Consider the following 23,292-nt stretch of genomic DNA (forward strand, 5'->3'; position numbering starts at 1 on the left):
TACTTGCGTGTACACCAATGCTAGGAGTTTAGTAAATAAATTTGATGAATTTGAGGTATTGCTCAAAACATCGAAGGCAGATATTGTTGGGATATCAGAGACGTGGTGTCACACAGATATAAGGGATGCAGAACTGCAATTTGGGGAGTACAAAGTCTACAGAAAGGATAGACAGGATAGGAAGGGAGGAGGGGTTATGCTATTAGTTAAGAAACACATAAAAACCAAGGAAGTGAAGCCAGTCGACATCGCTGGACAGTGCAGTGTGGAGTCAGTTTGGTGTGACATAAACATTGGGAGATCAAAATTGAGAGTAGGAGTGTGCTATAGGCCTAATGACTCTGATGAGTATAATAAGGAACTGTACAGAGTGGGCCAGTAAATCAGAGTGTCTTATAATGGGAGATTTTAATTTCCCAGATATTGACTGGAATTTGGGGGCTGGTTACTCACACACTAGCAGGACTTTTGTGGATTTATTGGACGATTGTTTTCTACATCAGCATGTTCGGGAGGCAACTAGAGGGAGTAATACTCTTGATTTGATTATCAGCAGTGATTCTTCATGCATTAAGAATCTGCAGATAAATGAACCACTAGGTGGCAGTGATCACAGTGTGCTGAAGTGGGATTTACTCAAAGAGGTAACTACCATTAGGGGTAAAGGGAAGGGTTATTGCTTCCGTAAAGGCGACTACGATGGACTGAGACAATATTTAAATTCTATACAGTGGGACCAACTGATGATGTTACCAACAGCAAATTCAAAATGGGAAGCATTCAAAGAACTTATCTTGGAAGCTACTAGGCTTTACGTACCAACTAAGAAATATTGTTCAAGGTTTAGGCCAAAATGGATGTCAGATGAACTAATGAGGCATATGGCAGAGAAGAAAAATGCATGGGATACATACAAATTAACACATGACACAGAAGCCTATGATAGATACAAGTTGATATGCAACCAAGTTACAAAGGAGGTTAGGCAGGCGAAGGCAGATTACAAGAAATCCTTGGCAAGGGATGCAAAGAAAAACAGCAAAGAGTTCTTTACTTATGTAAACTCTAGAAGGAAGGGGATGAATGAGATTGGTCCACTTGATATTGATGGGTCAAGTGTTGATGATCCTGCTCAGGTAGCTAACAAACTAAATGAATATTTTGCATCGACATTCACACATGAGGAGTTATTCAGCAAGGGGAATGCCAGAGGTGTATTCAACTCTAGCAGTAAGCTACAGAATCTTGAAATAACTGGGAGTAAAGTGGAGGAGAAACTGTTGAAGATAAACACAAGAAAGGCACCCGGGGTGGATGGGATCTATCCAGTTATATTAAAGGAGGCAGCAAAGGAAGTAAGCAAACCCTTAGCCATAATTATGAGAGCTTCCTTGGACTCAGGGGAGGTACCCATAGACTGGAGATGTGCAAATGTGACCCCAATTCACAAAGGAGGATCAAAAGCTGACACAAGTAATTATAGACCTGTGAGCTTAACTTCTGTTCCAGGAAAATTAATGGAGGCACTGGTTAAAGAAGCACTGCAGGATCATTTAGACAAGACTTCAGTTATAGCTCAGACACAGCATGGTTTTGTTAAGGGGAAGTCTTGCCTGACCAACTTGATTGGATACTATGATGCAGTCACAAAAGAACTGGATGCAGGGAATAACTTTGATATTATATACTTGGATCTTAGAAAGGCTTTTGATACTGTTGCACATGGAAGACTGCTACACAAATTGGAGCAGTGTGACATTGGAGGCAAATTGCTGCTATGGATAAAGGGGTGGTTGAGGGGGAGAAGACAAAGAGTGGTAATCAATGGACACTGCTCATCGTGGACTGATGTTATTAGTGGAGTCCCTCAGGGCTCAGTGTTGGGTCCATTATTGTTTTCTGTATTTATAAATGATATTGATGATGGTATATCAGGCTTAATGTCCAAGTTTGCAGACGATACAAAGGTTGGCAGGGTTGTCAAGGACACTACTGACACTATGCTGCTGCAACAGGATCTGGAAAGGTTGAGTAGATGGGCTGAGAGGTGGCAAATGAAGTTTAACATTGACAAATGTAAAGTACTACACATGGGGAAACAGCAACCCCAGAGCAACGTATCAACTCTGTGGTACTACACTGACAGTGGTAGAGAATGAAAGGGACTTGGGGTGGTTGTGCAGGCAGATATGAAGTTCTCTGAGCAGTGCAGACGGGCTGCAAGAGTAGCTCATGGAGTATTGTCAATGATATACAGGAATTTTTCCAGCAGGGATAAGGAGGTGATTATTCCATTGTATAAGGCGATGGTCAGGCCACACCTAGAGTACTGTATACAGGTCTGGAGGCCTCATTTCAAGAAGGATGTAGAGCTGCTGGAACGAGTACAGAGAAGGGCAACAAGATTAGTGAATGGAACAAAGGGGTGCTCGTACGAAGAAAGGCTTAAGTTTTGCAAATTACAGTGTCTGGAAACTAGGCACCAGCGAGGTGATCTGATAGAGGTGTATAAAGCCTTGAATGGTTTAAGCATGCTCAATGCTGATGGGATTCTTCCTCTAGCTCAGAAAAATCACCTGAGAGGGCATAAATTCAAATTGAGGAAAGACAGATGTAGGATAGACGTGCGGAAATTTGCCTTTAGCCAGCGGGTGGTTGGTTGGTGGAACAGACTTCCATCCCTTGTGGTGGAGGTTGATAGCCTAAATAAGTTTAAGGCTCAGCTGGACAGGTATTTTGAACGAACAGAGGGGTGAAGTGGAAGTGGGTTTTTTTTTTTTTTTTTTGGCTGATGCTGCATAAGCTTGCTTTCTTGCATCAAATGCGTCTACTAATGCTAATGCTAATGATTCCTTTCGCCTCAAAGGTGGTACTTGTGCATATGTCCGTTTCGATATTCCCTGTCAGAGACTTGGTAATTTGGAATTTCCTCTTTTCGATCTTCTCTGGCTTAAAATCTCTCTACCTCCTTGTGTCAAATTCATCTGTTGTCTCTACCGTTCTCCCAACTCCACTAATCACTTGGAGCTCTTTTTGGCTTCCTCTCTTTACAGCTTGACTTTCTCCAGTCCAACTTTCCTAACAGTGAGGTAATTTTCCTTGGTGATTTTAATGTTCACAACTCCAGCAGGCTTCCATTTTCTAGTCAAACCGACCCAACTGGTCAAGATGCTGAGGCTTTTGTAATTACTAATGACCTTGCACAGATTGTTTATTTGCCTACAAGAATACCGGACAGTCCTAACCATAAAGCCAACACGTTTGATCTTTTTCTCACAAACAACCCTTTTAAGTACATGGTTGAAGTGTGAGTGGTTCTTTAGGCACCTCAGATCACAACTTGGTGATTGTCTCTTCTCCAATGGAGCCTTTATCTCATGGCAGCTCCCAACCTCTTGTTGTTTGGCATTATAAGAATGCAAAATGGGGGATGCCTTGCGAGATTTCTTTTCCTTGGTCGGACTACTGTTTCGAAACTTCTGTTATCAAAGTTTGCTCGGATTGTGTCGGTGAAATTATCCTTGTAGGAATGGAATCCTTTATCCCACACTCCACTTTAAAATCTTGTCCTTTATCTAAACCTTGGTTTTCCAATAAATGTGCTAAGGTCATTCAGGAAAAGAAAGTTTCATATTGTAATTGGCTTGTTTACAATTCATCAGTTTCATTTTCTGCCCTCACAAAAGTTCGCAACAATTGTAAAGCAGTTATTAATCAGTCCAAACTAGATTTTGAACAGGCTTAGAGTAGAAAACTTGCTTCTTGCCCTAATGGTAGCCAAGCATTCTGGTCTCTTGCCAAAGCTATTGGCCGCAACTTTTGCTGGCGCCTCCATAGCCAGGTGGGAAGGAGTAGCAGTGCGTAGCACACGCTTCTTGATTAGACCGGGGTTCAAGCCCGTCACCACCAAATACGGAGGATGCAGAAAGTTCAAGGGAATGACCACCGCATATTCCCGGAGCAATATGACCTTTGTTGCTAATGCTCCTTAAAACCAAATAACAAACAAACAAACAAGCAACTTTTGCCCATCTCTGCTTCCACCTCTGTCAAAACCAGATGGCTCTGTTGTCACTTTGGCCAAGGATAAAGCTGACCTGCTAGCAACCCATTTTTCTTCCAACTCCTATATTGATGATCTTCGTAAAACACCTCCCACCATTCCCAACATGCTCCATTCAATGCCTCCTGTGGTCACCCATCAAAAGGATGTCAGAAGGATTTTGACCAATCTTGATGGTCGAAATCTTGATGCTAAGAAAGCTCCAGGTCCTGATGGGATTTCTCCACTTGTTCTCAAAACCTGTGCTCCCGAACTTACTCCTGTTCTTTGCTGCCTTTTTTCACTTTCTTATTCGAAAGGTGTTTTTCCTTCTGCTTGGAAATTTGCTCATACCCAGCCAGTTCCGAAAAAGGATAACATATCCCTCCCATCCAATTGTCGTCCTATTGCAATTACTTCTACTCTTTCTAAAGTAATGGAGAAATCAATTCACCGCTGACTCCCAAACTACCTAGAAATCTTCTGTCTGTCAACGATCGCCAGTATGGATTTCATCAGTGTCGATCCACTAGTGATATTTTGGCTTATGTTACCCATTTTTGGACAAATTCAATGGAAAAGTTCGGTGAAACACAAGCAGTTGCTCTTGACATCTCAAAGGCTTTCGATTGTGTTTGGCATAAAGGTCTTCTAAACAAGCTTCCATCTTATGGTTTGCCAACAGTTTTTTGTAATTGGTTATCCAGTTTTCTCTCTGATGATTCTCTGAGGGTGATGGTAGATGGCTCTCTGTCTTCTAACTTCTCCACTAATGCTAGTTTTCCCCCAAGGTTCAATTCTCTCCCCCACTCTTTTCCTCTTGTATATTAATGATCTTCTTCCATTGACTGGAAATCCTATCCATAGTTTTGCCAATGATAGCACATTGCATTCCACTTTCCATTTTGAGAAACCTTGTCCTGCTCAATCAGCTTCAAGTTCTCGAAAATCTGCTGCCAATTCCTTAAATGCCGATCTTCAGGTAATTCTCCAGTGGGGCAAAGACAACTTAGTTGATTTCAACCCTTCTAAAACTCAGTCTTGTCTTATATCTTGCAAAAAGGATTCTTCTGCTCCTATGCTTATCTTTGGTGACACTCTGATTTCTAGGCAAGATGATATATCTCTTTTGGGGATTATCCTAACTTCTAATCTGTCTTGACACAAGCCCATTAAAAATATTGCTTCCTCTGCATCTAAAAAACTTGGTTTTCTCTTTCGCTCTTGGCATTATTTTTCTTCCAAAGAGCTGTTCACTCTGTACAAATCTCAAATGGAATATTGTTCCCACATCTGGGGTGGTGCCCCCAAAACCTCTCTCAGACTTCTAGATTCCATTCAGAAGAGGGCAATTAGGCTAATTAATGACTCATCTCTAACAGTCTCTCCACATTGTCTCATAGGCTTTCTGTTGCATGCCTTTTCTACAGATAGCTCCACGGGCACTGTTGTTCTGAATTGGCTTCTATAATTTTAGCTCTCTCTTTCAAAACAGTCCGAATACGTGCTACCACCAGCCAACATCCATTTACTGTCCAACTTCAAACTCACAGAACCAACTTTTCATCTACCTCGTTTATTCATTCAACTACTGTTTTCTGGTACAACCTTCCTTCATATGTATTTCCTGAAAATTACAATCTACAGAAGTTCAAGTCCAATGTCAACAAATATCTTCTTTTGTCTTCTCAACCTCCAACCCAAGCACAGTACTAAGTACTATAGGTTCTAATACCTCATATTTGGAGTTTTCATTAAAAAAAAAAAAAAACTGTTTTTACATGCAGTGATGAACCTGCTGCCTACTGGGTTTTTATGGAATTTTGAGATCCAATAGATGAATGGTAATTTGGCATTATCTATTTTTAGTTTAACTTTTTTGTGTATAGCTATAAGTTTTTTTTTTGTATGGTACTGGGGGCAACTCTGGTAATTTTATACATATCACTGTTGTTTAATTCCTTTTTGAGTGTGTCTGTGTAAAATTTTTTGCATATTATACTGAAATTGTTATTGACTTTGTCTGTGCTGATAATAACAAATTTATTTTGCAAGTCTTTAATATTTTTATTTATTGCTTTCAGGTTGTAATGTTTGTAATTATACTGATATTGTATGATGTCTCTAAATCTTGCTATTATGTGTTCTGAGGTTGCGTTAAACCAGATTTCGAAGTTTCCACGGGTATATGTATTTATAGGCTAATTTGTATGCAAACTGTAGTAAGTCCAATCTGATCTATCCATGTGTGCTTTTTTTAGGTTGGTATGGAACAACAGCAATACATATAAAATTACCCGAGTTGCCCCCAGTACTATAAAAAAAAAACTTATAGCTATGCACAAAAAAGTTGAAATAAAAATAGATAATGCCAAATTTCCATCCATCTATTGGATCCCAAAATTCCTTAAAAACCCAGTAGGCAGCAGGTTCATCACTACCTGTCGAAACAGCTACATTAAAAACCCCAGTAAAAAACGAGACCAAACTAAGATTAATAACTACAAAACTCACAAATGCAAAATTCGTTTCAGACAACAGAAACTATATAGAATACCTCAAAAATAATAACATCCATAAAGTGTACACTTACGATTTCAAAAACCTATTCACTAGCATATCACACGATAATTTAAAAAAAGAACTAACCGACTATTATGTAGAATATCAGGAAATACTAGAATGTAGTAAACAATACTGACTAGACCTTATAACATTACATGTAATTAACAGCTGTAATTACTAACATTACGTGTAAATAAAATAAAAAGTGGTACAGCTGTCATCAGATATGGGGGAAAACATTTAAATAAAGGTCAAATACAGGTAAGGCAAATGTGCAGAATCTGATGTCAGCTGATGCAAATACAGTGAAACTTCCCTTTAACGGACAGCCATGGGGAACGAAAATGTGTCCGTTAGAGAGAAGTGTCCGCTAACAAGAAGTCTGAGGGAGAAAAAAAAAAAAAGAAAGAAAAATCGTTAAACGTTTAATGTAAAATTAAAATATATACAGATTTTGAACAATATTTTTGTAAATAATATACATACAATTGTGCTATGCATATTACGATTTTATCTTAAGAAAAATACGTACAGTAATCACTTATTTTCTTCTGCACCTTCTTCCGGCTGATAATTTTGTTTTCAACATTTGTTTGGCGTGAAGAAACCATCGAAAGTCCTTCAGTATCTTCTTCAGCGGCGAAAAACATTTTTAAACAATTGATTTGTATGAGCGCTTCTTCTATTTTCATCGGTGGTTCGTCGTTAATATGTTCTTTGACAGAATGACCTCCTTCCATTTCTTCATCTTCATGAGGAACTCCTTGAAAAATATCGATGATAATGTCGTTAATATCTAGAGCACCATCTTCTGTAGTGAGGTTTGAGTCTATATCTTTGTAGCCAGGGTCACTTGTAGCGGAAGTATCGTACATCATCAATAGATGTTGAAGTTCTTGTTCTTCTTGGTGCTCCACATTACTGTTCACAACTTCAATTTTTGCGTTTGAGAAGCCAGACTTTACAAAACAGTTCACGACAGTTTGTTTTCTAATTGCGCTTACTGAAGAGGAAATTCATTGAATCGCATCTAGGATGCTGATTTTCTTTGCAAGGTCACTCGCACATGTTACATCGTTCATGTTTGCAATGAGATGTCTTAAAACACGTTTTCTGTAGTGAAGTTTAAAATTTTTTATTATCCCTTGATCCAAGGGCTGACACTCTGCAGATGTGTTTGGTGGTAGAAAAATGATTTGAATGTTGGACAATTCAATGTGCGGGTGAGATGCAGCATTATCCATGAAAAGAATAATTTTTCTGTTTTGACGAATCATGTTTTGGGTAAAGTGACTTATCCATTCGCTCATGATATCTCGTGTCATCCACGCTTTTTTATTAGACTTCCAGTCAACATCCAAAAGATTCAACTTTATGCCCTTGAAACAACGAGGATTTTGTGGGTTTCCTATAACAAGAGGTTGTTCAAAGTCTCCCAGCATATTTGTACACAATAGTACAGTCAAGCGTTCCTTAGATATTTTTCCGCCCTGGCACTTTTCGTTTTTTAGACTCATTGTGTTTTCAGGAAGAGCTTTAAAAAAACAACCCTGTTTCGTCACAGTTGTAAATATCCTTAGCTTCAAAATCATGACATAAATCTGCCAATTTGATGGTCCACTCTGTTACAACCCTAGTATCAACAGATCCACCTTCACCACTTACGGTTTTCCAAGAAATTTTATGCCGAGTTTTGAACTTGTCTAGCCATCCCACAGAAGCTTTGAACTCATTTACTCCCATAGATTTCGCAACCCCCAAATCCTTTTCCCTAATAATAGGCCCATTAATGGGAATTTTTTTAGCATGTGCGCAACAAATTTGTAGTCTAACAGTTTTCGGGAATGATTTTTGAACCTAATCATTTACGTGTTGCCAAAATTGTTTGAGCAGTTCATTTTTTTCCTTTAGGATGTCGCTTACCTGCATCTTCCCGATTTTGAATTTTGCAGCGAGATTGCGAACACTATTTTTTTGCCGATCATACGCATTAATGAGTTCGACTTTATCTTTTAAAGTTAAATGTTTACGAGAAGACATTGTGCACTTCACACGACACTGAACAAAACTGAAAACTGAAACTGAAAAGACGAAAGGCCGACCATATTCCCCCCTCCCTTCACACACCGAATTCATCAGAAGTTTTACACGTGCCTTAAAATTCTTGAAAAAGGGTTTAGAACCGCGACGTAAACCTTGATAAAATTCAGAGAATCGGAAATAGAAAATAAACACACGATTGAGGCAATACGTGGAAGAAACGTTCCTAGAAAAAGGGCCGTGAGCTCGCCCGCTGTCCGTTATGGGGAGATCAAATTAAGTGCTAATCTAAACAAAACAGTGCAGATTGCCTGTCCGCGTCCGTTACAGAGAATGTCCGCTAGACAGAAGCTGCAAACATGTTAAAACCAATAGAGGTGAGTTGGGGAATTTGAAAATGTCCATTGTAGAGAGATGTCCGTTAACGAGAGGTGTCCGTTAGGAGAAGTTTCACTGTATTGTACATAGTCAGGTCATAAATACCTGACCATTATCATTTTTTTTTTTTTTTGTCTTTGTTTTTGCTCTTGCCTTCATTATAACATCTATTTAGATAAATCTTTAACCAGTAGTAGTGTTTATTCTTCTCACCACTATTTGATATCATAGAAACATGCTAACAAAAAATGGATTGTTTACTAAATCTGAAGAATCAAGATGAGTTTCTTGTATTTAAATAAGTGAATCTACAGCAGAAGCTAGTGGCTATTCAGTTAGCTTAGCTGTTCAGTTTAAATATAAATTTTTTATCTCACAAAGAAAATAGGTGAGGTATTGATTTTTATTTGGGGAGGAGGGAATCAAAAGCCAGATTTGGAACATTGGAATAACTTTAAACCAGAAGACAAACTGACAAAGCTACTACTAAACAGTTGAAGGATACTGCAGAGAAATTATTGAAGGCCACAGGAATCTAAAGTATTTTTTAAAAACCTAAAAATACTTCAATAAAGTATTTTTATGTTTTTAAATCATGAAGAAGCAATACTATGAAAGACTTCAAAAAATGAGGTAAGATTGACTATTTTTACAACCCTTAATTTTGCCATAAACTCAGAGATTTAAACTTATAAGTCAAGCAGACTTTAAAAAGCAATTGAATGGATCAATCATTGGTGTACCATTTCATTCTAACTTATTTCCAATTTTTGAAGGGATGAAGTGAAAGTGAAATAAAGTTATAAAGGTGTTATAAAATGTTATAAAGAACTTTGTGCTGATTTTTGACAGTTATTAAGAGTATAAAGAAATGGTTACTTTGGATTTCATTTTGACCAAATAAAAATTGGGGGTTGTCAATTTAAGTAAAAAGAAACTGGTGAATAAATAGGACAAAAAGCATAGCTATTGTGGAATGTAATTTAAATTTAGTCTCTGCTGCATGTCTCCTTGTATTTTGCTTTTTTCCTTATGGATTTTATTTTCTCTCTCTCTCTCTCTCTCTCTCTCTCTCTCTCTCTCTCTCTGTATGGTGAATGTTGTTATTGAAAGGATTATAATGTGTGGAAACCATAACAAAATAGACTAAAATTTTGAAAAGCTCTGAATGCTGCAGACTGCTCTCTGGTTAACACCAGATTAATCTGGTGTTAACCAGATTAATTTCTGATGTGTATGAAATAAATATATGGCTGTAAATAACAATTTAAAATATTTTAAATTGTTATGGTAGGCTGAGGTGTTCATTGTACAGGATGCCAACCTAAAGGAAAGCATGAAGTGTGGTTATTAAATAACAAGATTGTTGCAATAACATAAATATAAAGAAATATTTTCTTACCTTACAAGTTATTCCCTTCAAAATAATTGCCTTGGGCTTGCACACACACACACACACACACACACACACACACACACACACACACACACACACACACACACACACACACTGTTCCATACATTTCTTCCAAGTACAGAAACATTTTTAAAGTCATCTTCTGTAAGCCTTTTAATAACACTTCGATAATTTTTTTTCTGAATGTCTTCAGTACACTGAAAATGAGTTCCATTAAGTACAATGTTCAGTTTAGGGAAGAGAAAAAAGTCACAAGGGGCTAGGTCTAGCAAGTGAGGTTGCATTTTCACATTCAAGTCTACCTTCAATTTTTTTCATGCAGCCTTGTCTAAACTTACATAGATTGATTGATAGTCTGATTTGGTGGGATATATTCAGCCATAATATAATTCCTTTAATACCAAAGAAAACAAGAAGCATAGTTTTTATTTTTGATTTTGACATTCTTGCTTTTTTTTAGTTTGGGGGATTGTTTTATCTTCCACTGCATTGACTGTCTCTTAGTTTCTGGGTCATACTGAAACAGCCAACTTTTGAACTTTCATTGCAAGTAATTACAGAACTCAAAGTCTGGTTCTTCAATTTTTTTGAAAACATCTTCACAAACTTGGAATCTTCTCATTCTTTGACGTTCATTCAAAATTTTTACCACTATTTGGCATGCACTTTTCTCATACCTAAATTTTCATTTGAAATTTGTCTATTTCTTCATCCATATTGAGTTCTGATGTAACCATTGTAATGCTTAAATGACAATTACTGGTAATCACATTCTCTCTTCCTTCTAAAAATCTTTTATGCTGTTAAAACATGTCTGCTCTTTACATAGTATCATCCCCACAAACTTGATGTAACAACTCATAACTTTCAGTTGGTATTTTCTTCATTTTTGTTAAAAATTTTATTTGCTGTTTGATTCTGTTTGCTGTTATTTTTCCGGCAAACTGCAAAACCACAAGGTAATGAAAACTTTCCTCACTGCAAAGTGAATGAGTGTGTTGGAACATGACTTGGCAGACAGCTAGGGAAGGTTTGGAGGTCAACTGCTATAGCTTTGTTTCACAGGTGGTGCTTGATGCGTAGTAGCTGCATGTGCAGTCTTGTTATTTAATAGTCACACCGCGTAGAAATACAGTAAACCCCCGCTATTTGTGGGGGTTACGTTCCTGAGAAATGCTGCGAATACCGAAAACACGAATACTGAGTTATGGCTCCCATAGTAATAAAAGGGTTTCGTTCCAAAGTATGAAATATATAAGAAAAACTAGTCTAAAATTTTATCTATGTATGTATTATATGTACCTTCATAATATGACTATGTACATAGACAGTACATAGTGAAATGCAAGCATAAGGCATCGAAATAAAAATAAGAAACAGTTTAATATTAAATATAATATTTATTAGAAATTTCAAACAAATCTTTGAAACCAGTGCCTTTGCTAGCTAAAAAACTTATCCTGCCAGTGCTATCACCAGTTTTGCTAAAGTATTGATAAAGGAGTTTTGCCTTTTCACGAATGATGAGTGAACTTAACGGAATTTTATTTTGAGTTTGGTCTTCTATTCACAGATTTAAAGCTTTTTCCATTTTTTATAATTTAACATTGAGTTACAGAGCAAATTTTTGAAGCAATTAGCGCATTTCACGGACACTACGACGGATTTTTTCTTTCGATTTCTTGATTGATCGTACCGTTGACTCATTGATTTTATAATGTTTTGCCACTGAGGAAACACTTTCACCATTAGAAATTTTGTCTAATAACTCAATTTTATTCGTTAATGTCATCGCCTTCTTTGATATTTTCATATTTCCCTTGTTATTCGTAGCCATATTTTTGTACGGGTTAGAAAGAACTTGTTGACAATAAAGTCACTTTCTTCCGTTAACACACTCGAAAAAGTCTGTTTTACACTGCAAAACGGTAGATTTATCACTTTTGTAAGCATATCAATTTATAAATTGATAAATTTATTCAATTTATAAGCATATAAAGCAAAAGCAAACGACGAAACCTTCCATGACAAGTGCATAACACATAATGAACAAGGATTAGCGAGAAACATCCACGTTCGCGATTTTGTCACCCCCCCCACCCAATGAGCGCTGTTTTGACCGGGAAAGATAATTTTAGCCGCATCCATGTTTTTTTATGGCGGAAAATATTCACGGTGCTTTAAAATTCACATTTTTTTAGGTTCCATTTTATATTAAATCAGCGACCGCGAATACAGATACCGCGAATAGCGGGGGTTTACTGTATAAGAAAAGAAGACAACACTGGAAGCTAAAAGAAGGTAAAGAAATAATAATATTACTTGCAATTTATATAAGCAGTATGAGAAAAATATATCTACAAAATTGCATATTAGCATTGATGATTAAGCTTTCTAGCAATTAGGGTGCAAATTATTATATATGTAAGACCAAGGACAAGTGTAAGATGGAATATCGTAATAATTTTGTCGGTGTACCACAATTACAATAAGCCATCTGGATTACGGATTTTTATGCATCTGATCCATGCTTAACAACTCCTCTATCCTTGTAAAGTAAAGAATATTATTATTTAATCAACTTCTTTTTAGCTTCCAATGTCTTCTTTCCTTGTATTTCTACTTTGTTTACTTCTTTTGGATTGGCATCCTGCACAATGAACACCTTACCCTACCCTACCATACATACGTGCGTATACAATAGATTCTGGTTATTTGGGACTGCATTTTGTCCTGATTAAGTGGCTGCCCCAATAATGTGAAGTTTCAGGTAAATAGTTAAAAATACAGCGGACCCCCGCTTTACGATTGATTCTCTGTACAATCAAATCACATTACGATGAACTCACCATAGTAAAGTACCATTCACTATACGATATGTAGTAAGTGCCAGTCATTGTAGTCATGTTTGTAAATTGAATTTTAATTCTATTAAACAACGATTCTAATTAGCAAAAATAGGAGGAATATTATCCACAGGCTATAAAAGTAAAGATATATTAAGTACAAATTTACACTTTAATGCCTTGCCAATTAAAAAATTAAATGATACGTGAAAATCGGAAGAATATTTTCCGCAGGTTAGCAAAATAAAAATAAATTTATGCTTACGTGCATAGCTTAATACATACTGTAATATGTACACACTATTTACAGTAGTTGATATTTCTGTTCACTGACATTTGGGGGAGGGATTAAAATTTAAAACAGTAAAAAAGATAAGCAAACAATAACAAAGAACACGGCACACACAAATGGCAAGTAACACGATGCACACAAGTGAGAATGGAGTAACAAGTTACGAAGCTTAAAAAATAGGAATGAAGAGAAGATTCTGAAAATTTATTTTTTTATATGATTGAAGATTTCATGCAAGTGTAAACACATTTCACCATAATAACCAACAGAATTCCAGCTGTCGGTATTATTGCAAATTCAACAAGATTAAGTTTGGTATCCATTTATAATAGGTTGCACTAATAAACAGTGAACTGCTAATTGTTTTATGGTTGTGACCTCCAGAAATCTGACTGAAGTATGTGGTATGGTCGGAGACAATCGTAGGGTAATCTCAAGTGCTGCAGTCTCCTGCCCCGATTAAACGGCATGTTGTCCCAATTAAGTGAAGTAAAGCCTGGCTATTTTCTCAATTCGGTTCTGTTCTTTAAGATTTGTCCCAAATAAACAGCTGCCCCGATTAACCAGTGGCCCAAATAACCGGAATCCACTATATTTTAACTTACACTCTGTTAGCAGCATAGTGTTTGAAGCTGTTCATTCAAATCTTATTTTTATGTTAATAAATATCCGACTACACAGTCATTAATATTGAATTTTATCTCCACTTTCATTTATATATATATATATATATATACTATATATATGTATTTTTTTAATTATTAATTTGATTTTTCACATAATTTCAATTTCCTCTTTTGCTTCTATTCAGTGACATTCTTTCTGTTCCAGGTGTATACAGTATAGGACCACATTTGGTCAAGACAGTAGCTGATTCTTCTTGTGTTTTGCTCTAAAGAGATGAGCCATCACCAGTGCCTCATCTTTTACTTTCACTTCCTTTACTTTGTGGTTTAACCTGGTTTACTTTATCTTTTAGGAAGCAATTTGCAACTATTCAATGCTTTTTCAGTTCAAATGTTTATTGAAGTAGTTTTTTGGTTTATCTTTAAGCATATTTCCAATTGCAGATCCCAGGGAAGGATCATGATTTGTGTTCATTCTTAGTATAAAAATCCATCTGTAAAGAGCAGGATTTCATAGTTCTTAACATTTCATAGCTGCTTATTAATTTTTTGAGTACTTTGGTTTTTTTTTTTTTTAACTAATTCAATTTATTTTGTACAAGTGTCCTTCAGTTTTACCACACTCTTCCCTCATAACTCTAGTTTAATATCTTTAGTTATTTTATTTTAAATTAATTTTTTGGTAAACCTGTCTCATTTGATATATTTTCTGACATATAAGCTGCAATGTTGACACTCAGAAGTTCAGTACATGTGGTAGCCTTGTTTTCATCTTAAAAATTCTTGACCATGCAGCAAAGTGTTGTTTTTATAGTATAGATTGATTTTAATATAATAATTTTAATAAACTTTTTTAGCAAAGCTTGAGAGCACCAGATCTCACGTGGGAAAAAGTGCGTTCACAAGTGGATCATATTATATGGCCTGACGGGAAAAGAATTATTCTCCTAGCTGAGGTAAGTACTCTTCCTTAAAAATGCATTACAATTGTTTGTTTTAATATTTATATTTTATATAATTATATATTTATTTTTTTATTTTACTTTATTTATTATTATATATTTATATGATATATAATATTTTAGTAGTTTATATATATATTTATTTATTTATTATTGTTTTTATTTTTTGAAATAATATAATTTTAGTATTGCCACGCAATAACAAAGATAATGCAAAGTAACAGTTGTTGTTATTATTTGGTTTTTAGGAGCATTAGCAACTAAGGCCATATTGCTCTAGGGATATGCAGTGATCATTCCCTGACCTTTCTGCATCCTCCGTATTTGGTGGCCACGGGCTCGAACCCCGGTCTAATCAAGAAGTGTGTGCTACACACTGCTGCTCTTGCCCACCTGGCTATGGAGGCGCTGCAAAGTAACAGAGATGTATCACCAAATATAAACATATCACAAGCAAGGACTAGTAACAGAAATGGTAGAAATAACAATACAGAACAGCAAATCTTAGAACAGTAAATTTTAATTATAAATATACACAAAGCTGCCAGAATTTTGTAAAATGTATTAATTTAGGAACCACAGAACGGATTGGCTATATGCCAAGAAAGTGAAATAAAACCAGGTTCAGCAGTAAACCAGACTATATGACACTGTCGCACTAAAATACTGCTGTAAAAATTGGACAGTGTGTGACATTAAGATAAAGTTGAGTTGGATAAAACAGGGAGTTGTTATCAATGCACACTGCTCTTTGTGGACTAATGTTAGTGGAGACCCACAGGGTTCTGTGCTGGGCCAATTGTTGTTTTTTTGTATTTATTAATGATATTGGATGAAGGTATATTGGGCTTAATGTCTAAATTTGCAGATGATATGAAGGTTGGCAGGGTAGATAATGGGAGGAATGAAGGTGTGCAGCTGCAATAAGGTCTAGAAAGATTAGACAGATGGCTGAGAAGTGGTAATTGAAGTTTAATATTGACAGATGCAAGGTATTGCATATTGGTAGTAGTAATCCCTGAATAACATATCAGCTGTGTGGTACTACACTCAGGGTAGTGGAAAATGAAAAGGACTGGGGTAATTGTGCAGTCAGATACAAATTTCTCTGAGCAGTGCAGACAGGTTGCCAGGAGAGCTCATGGGATTTTGTCAGTAATATACAGGGATTTTGCTAGCGGGGATAAGGTGATTATACTATTGTATAAGGCAGTGGTCAGGCCACACCTTGAGTACTGCATACAGGTCTGGAGGCCTCATTTTAGGAAGGATGTAGAGCTGCTGGATTGGGTACAGAAGAGGGACAATGAGGTTGGTGGGGGAAACAAAACAAAGGGGTGCTCTTAAGAAACGCTTCAGTTCTGCAAATTGCAGCATCTGGAGACTAGACACCTGTAAAGTGATCTTTGTAAAGTAAAGGAAGGATGTTTGCAGAATAGATGTGTGGAAGCTTGCCTTCAGCCAGTGGGTGGTTGATTGCTGGAACAAGCATCCATCCATTGTTGTGGAAGTGGATAATTTGAATAATGGATGGGATGGATAGATGAAATTGGATTTTTTTTTTTTTTTTTTGCTGATGCTATATAAGCTTGCTTTCTTGCATCATTTGCTACTATTAGTACCAATACTGTATACAGCCACTCCCCGACTTACATAAAGGTTGTGTTCCGTGGAACTCTGTTAGCTGAATTTAACATAAGTCAGAATTTCCCTAAAGGCTTATGCAGCAGTCGCAACTATGCCCACCGAATTTGATTGAAGCAAAAAAGAAATGCTTGACAAACACGTAAATAGAATTACTTATTCAATTTTTTTATTTATCTCACGCACAGGATAAATTTCAAAAGTGTATAAAATTACAAAAATTTTACTTTAACATTGTGGAAACCAGTGCAATGCTTAAACCTATTAAACCCATGTTGCTTGCCACAAACTTGGCTTGGGGTTCACCTTACTTATTCTTAATATCTTCATAAAAACTTCTTGCTTTTGCTTGAATGGCCATTAGACTCAGGGGTACTTGTTTCTGAATCTGATTTTCCATCCATATTATTAATAATTTTTCCCTCTTTGATATAGCACCTGAATGTTGTTTTGTGACCACTTTTGATCTTAAATGCTTTGATCCTTTAACACCTGCACTATCCTTTAAAAATAGTATTTACTGTTAAGCAGCAAAACCTAATTCCCATGGAATAGATAACAAACTTTTTCCTTCATCTTACTTCTTAATCATTATTATTTCATTCCTAAATCAATTTTGTTTTATTTCCTAGCACTGCCACCACTTGCACTTTCCTTTCGTCATTGTAATGAATAAATGGGAATGAAGAGAAGATTCTGATTTTTTTTCCTCTGCATTGATTTTTTTTCCGGATCCTCTGTATTTGGTGGTGACGGGCTCGAACCCCGGCCTAATCAAGAAGCCTGTGCTACGCACTGCTCCTCCTTCCCACCTGGCTACATAGGCGCCACACTAGCAAGGCTTTTGTGGATTTATTGGATGATTGTTTTCTACATCAGCATGTTCGGGAGGCAACTAGAGGGAGCAATACTCTTGATTTGATTATCAGTAGTGATTCTTCATGCATTAAGAATCTGCAGATAGAGGAACCACTAGGTGGCAGTGATCATTGTGTGCTGAAGTGGGATTTACTCAAAGAGATAACTACCATCAGGGGTAAAGGGAAGGGTTATTGCTTTCGTAAAGGCGACTACGATGGTCTGAGACAGTATTTAAATTCTATACAGTGGGACCAACTGATGATGTTACCAACAGCAAATTCAAAATGGGAAGCATTCAAAGAACTTATCTTGGAAGCTACTAGGCTTTACGTACCAACTAAGAAATATTGTTCAAGGTTTAGGCCTAAATGGATGTCAGATGAACTAATGGGACATATAGCAGAGAAGAAAAATGCATGGGATACATACAAATTAACACGTGACACAGAAGCCTATGATAGATATAAGTTGTCTGTAACCAAGTTACAAAGGAGGTTAGGCAGGCGAAGGCAGATTATGAGAAATCTTTGGCAAGGGATGCAAAGAAAAACAGCAAAGAGTTCTTTACTTATGTAAACTCTAGAAGGAAGGGGATGAATCAGATTGGTCCACTTGATATTGATGGGTCAACTGTTGATGATCCTGCTCAGGTAGCTAACAAACTAAATGAATATTTTGCATCGACATTCACACATGAGGAGTTATTTAGCGAGGGGAATGCCAGAGGTGTATTCAACTCTAGCAGTAAGCTACAGAATCTTGAAATAACTGGGAGTAAAGTGGAGGAGAAACTGTTGAAGATAAACACAAGAAAGGCACCCGGGGTGGATAGGATCTATCCAGTTATATTAAAGGAGGCAGCAAAGGAAGTAAGCAAACCCTTAGCCATAATTATGAGAGCTTCCTTGGACTCAGGGGAGGTACCCATAGACTGGAAATGTGCAAATGTGACCCCAATTCACAAAGGAGGATCAAAGGCTGACACAAGTAATTATAGACCTGTGAGCTTAACTTCTGTTCCAGGAAAATTAATGGAGGCACTGGTTAAAGAAGCACTGCAGGATCATTTAGACAAGACTTCAGTTATAGCTCAGACACAGCATGGTTTTGTTAAGGGGAAGTCTTGCCTGACCAACTTGATTGGATACTATGATGCAGTCACAAAAGAACTGGATGCAGGGAATAACTTTGATATTATATACTTGGATCTTAGAAAGGCTTTTGATACTGTTGCACATGGAAGACTGCTACACAAATTGGAGCAGTGTGACATTGGAGGCAAATTGCTGCTATGGATAAAGGGGTGGTTGAGGGGGAGAAGACAGAGAGTGGTAATCAATGGACACTGCTCATCGTGGACTAATGTTATTAGTGGAGTCCCTCAGGGCTCAGTGTTGGGTCCATTATTGTTTTCTGTATTTATAAATGGTATTGATGATGGTATATCAAGCTTAATGTCCAAGTTTGCAGATGATACAAAGGTTGGCAGGGTTGTCAAGGACACTACTGACACTATGCTGCTGCAACAGGATCTGGAAAGGTTGAGCAGATGGGCTGAGAGGTGACAAATGTAAAGTACTACACATGGGAAACAGCAACCCCAGAGCAAAGTATCAACTCTGTGGTACTACACTGACAGTGGTAGAGAATGAAAGGGACTTGGGGGTGGTTGTGCAGGCAGATATGAAGTTCTCTGAGCAGTGCAGATGGGCTGCAAGAGTAGCTCATGGAGTATTGTCAATGATATACAGGAATTTTTCCAGCAGGGATAAGGAGGTGATTATTCCCTTGTATAAGGCAATGGTCAGGCCACACCTAGAGTACTGTATACAGGTCTGGAGGCCTCATTTCAAGAAGGATGTAGAGCTGTTGGAACGAGTACAGAGAAGGGCAGCAAGATTAGTGAATGGAACAAAGGGGTGCTCTTACGAAGAAAGGCTTAAGTTTTGCAAATTAGTGTCTGGAGACTAGGCACCAGCGAGGTGATCTGATAGAGGTGTATAAAGCCTTGAATGGTTTAAGCATGCTCAATGCTGATGGGATTCTTCCTCTAGCTCAGAAAAATCACCTGAGAGGGCATAAATTGAAATTGAGGAAAGACAGATGTAGGATAGATGTGCGGAAATTTGCCTTTAGCGAGCGGGTGGTTGTTTGGTGGAACAGACTTCCATCCCTTGTAGTGGAGGTTGATAGCCTAAATAAGTTTAAGGCTCAGCTGGACAGGTATTTTGAACGAACAGAGGGGTGAAGTGGAAGTGGGTTTTTTTTTTTTTTTTTGGCTGATGCTGCATAAGCTTGCTTTCTTGCATCAAATGCCTCTACTAATGCTAATGCTAAAGGATCTAAATCCTATAGAGAACTGTTGGCATTGTGTGGAATCTACAGTTGCCAGAAAGAAACCAAAGACCCTTCGTGAACTTCAGGAATCCATAATTCGTGTTTGGAACCACGAACTATCAGTTGATTATCTTTAGATATTGATCTTGTCAATGCCTTGATGGTATGCTGCTGTCATCAGGGCCAGAGCCAGTTCAACTAAATATTAGTTTGCACCTGGTGAACTTTTCATTTTGTTTTCCATTTAAAATGATACACTGAAGCAAATTGAGGGCTTCTGATAATTGTCAGACTTCAGAATTTACAACTTCAGCCATAATTGTTGTGTTTACCAAAACACGACAATTATGAATTATGAATTTTGTATGAAGGTTGCAAATGCTCATTTTGGAATATTTTGAGAGCACCTTTCAAATATTACTTGGCTTTGCCTTAACTATTAATAAATATCTTTTGTTTATATTTCTATTTGTAATGCTAGTCATTAATGTAACATACCATCGTGAAAAAGGGTTAGAAATGTGAAATTCCTAGGAGATGCACTTTCTTTGAACACCATTGTATATGTGGACACTTAAAGGATGTTTTCTGTATATTTTATGACTGAAGAAATTATTAAAGTCAGGCACTTAAGTCTGAAAGCTTGTGACTAAGGTTGTTTTTGTTGGAAATTTAGGGAAAAGGTAAAAGGAAGAAAGTAAAATTAATTTTTTATGAACAAAAGTAGGAGACAGTGACATTTATTAATTTGGTTATTGATACAGCTGATAAAATTTTTTTTACTGGAGTTTATAAAAATTTAATCTTCCTGTGCACCACTTCTGTTTTCTGAAACATAAACATCCACATGCAAACCATCTTCATCATCTCCCTAAGTTTAACTTATTGTAGAAATCCTTACTTTCCATTTTCAAAAGGGTTAGAAGTTTCTGAGGCCTTCAAATTTCTTTGCATTGATCTTAATTCCTTCTTTGTTATAGGAGCTGAAGATTTTATTCAACTGGACTTAATTTTTTAGTGCCACAATATGGCAAGCACCAGTATAGGTGTCCCATACTGAAATTAGTGGACTTGATGAATCTATATTTAACATCCATACAGTTTTCAATTTTACAACTTCTTTTCCTGTTTTTTTTTTTAAAGTATAGTTCAACTGCTTCTGTCATTATATACAAAAGATTGGTGTATATTGACAACATTGAATGGGTTAGGATGGTATAATATGACTTCATAATATTGCTTCATTCTTCCGATATTTCAACCATTATTTTTCTTTTCCTCAATGAGAGAGAATTCCTGGTCATTAGGAAGAAAAGAATGCTCTCAAATTTGAAAAAGATATGGTACAGTTTTGAACATATTCTCTGAATGAACAGCAAGTATATTTTTATACTTGCTGTTCATTTAGTTTTTATTCTGACCTGAACATCCGTCAGAAATCAGCACCAGTTTATCCTTTAAATTAATTTTGGTTTTTAAATAATAATGGAACAAAAACAACGTAACTTAATTTTGGCCTTTTTTGGCTATTCAGTGATGCATCGCTATTTCCTAAGTTGTGCACTCCAAAAATGTAATGCCACAACTGCGTAGAATAAAATATTACATTAGTCTGAATAAGAGGGAGAAGTAGGTTCTGCATATAATATAAGCTGATTACAGTGGCTGATCCCTCCTGAGCTTTTTCTTTGTACTTCAATTTCATCTTGTAAAAAGCTTCGACTTTACACAGATGTAATTCCTTTTTTTACTATCTTGGATTATTTTTCAGCTGGGTCTGAAAAACTGCTATCTGTTTTTGAAGTGTGTTGCACATCGAACATATGTACAATCGTGGACAACTCAGGGAAAAGTTAAATTTTTCATGGAATATCCTCCATTACTACTTGTAAGGAAAATTGAATTTGATATTTGTTCAAACATTTTATGCCTTTTACTTACTGTCAATGTTTCTGATAAATACAGTTTGTTGTTGATTGAGTAGTGGAATTGCTGAGTCTTGAAATTACTTGTATGGTTCTCAAGCAATAATTTAAGGGATGTAGGTAGAGCTTTTGATCTTCTCTGGTGTTTATCTCTAGTGTCTCTTGGTGATCGTTGATTTTGAACAAGGCTATGTTGAACAGTGTGCAGCCAATCTTTTGTGGTTCTGTGAATGACTGAATTTCTACAGTAACGCCATCATTTTTGACATGAAGTTTATGATAAAACGCTTTAGGTCAAGCAAATTCATTGGTGCTTGGTTTGGAGGAATCTGAGTTGTTCCCTTTGGTTTTGCGAGATCTTCTCTGCTTTACAGCTTCTGCAATAACTGAGCTAAACAAATACGAATCTTGTAGCTCTTTACATGTTAATTGGTAAAAATACTTTCTCTCTTTGTTCTTTAACTGTCTCTAAGCACTGGTACTGTTTACAACTGAAATAAACACGTTATCAATGCAGTAAAAATAAAATTAGACAGCTCTGTGAATAAAAAGAATTGATCAAACAAAATAAAAACAATCAAATATCAATAATAATATACACTTACCTAGGATGACCATATACTTTTGGAGCAAAACTAGGACAAAACATCTTCCAAAGAAGAAAAACCGGAACAGTGTTAGTGTTTGCGTCTTTTTAATTATATTGTACCTTCGTAAGTAAAGCAAATTATTTTCTAATTTTTGCAGCACTTTAATAATATTTTATTTAGTGTATTAATAAATAATTTAGCTTAAAATTGTTTAAAAACATGCAACAAAAATGTCATGAATCAAATTTATAATTTTTTTAAAAGTGGGATAATAAAGTTGCGTTAAAATCTGTTCGCATAATGTGAACAGATTTTATAAATAAAAAGAAAAGAACTCTGTGGTAAAAATCAAGTGCACTTAGTTAAAATGCAAAATTCATTTTTTCCAAGAATTTTAGTATTTCTGAATCAAATAAAAAAATATATAATTCTAAGCATTTTAAATATAGCATACTTAATTTTAATTGTTAGTATTTACATGAATTGACTATTTAAATCACAAAATTATATAAATCTTGACTTTTGAACTCTTAAAATAATTTATTAAAGAAAAATTAAAAGAAAATGGGCCTGTTGCACTGGTTTCAATAGTTGGCAAAAGAAGAATACATTAGAAGCAGTGAATACTGTAACTAAATGAATTTTAATATGGTAACGAAGCTTTCAGGGTATTGAACCTCTTCCTCAGCTGAGTACATACATACACACACAGAAATGTAAACATAACATAAAATGTTAGGAATGGAATAAAATAAATAAGCAGTGCA

General features: G+C 36.2%; 1 protein-coding gene across 3 annotated transcripts in view; it reads left to right on the forward strand.

Moving 5' to 3' along the window:
* Positions 1-23,292, forward strand: part of LOC150088784 (adenosylhomocysteinase-like 1) — a 333,024-nt gene that overhangs the window by 278,899 nt on the left and 30,833 nt on the right. For all 3 annotated transcript variants that reach the window (XM_090370894.1, XM_090370896.1, XM_090370895.1), the window contains exon 14: positions 15,064-15,162. In XM_090370894.1, coding sequence (XP_090227020.1) covers positions 15,064-15,162 — 99 coding nt within the window. The remainder of the gene's footprint in view (positions 1-15,063; positions 15,163-23,292) is intronic.

The sequence above is a fragment of the Mastigoproctus giganteus genome, chromosome 3, assembly GCF_048544385.1.
Source record: "Mastigoproctus giganteus isolate SK-2022 chromosome 3, ASM4854438v1, whole genome shotgun sequence".
NCBI lineage: Eukaryota > Metazoa > Arthropoda > Arachnida > Uropygi > Thelyphonidae > Mastigoproctus > Mastigoproctus giganteus.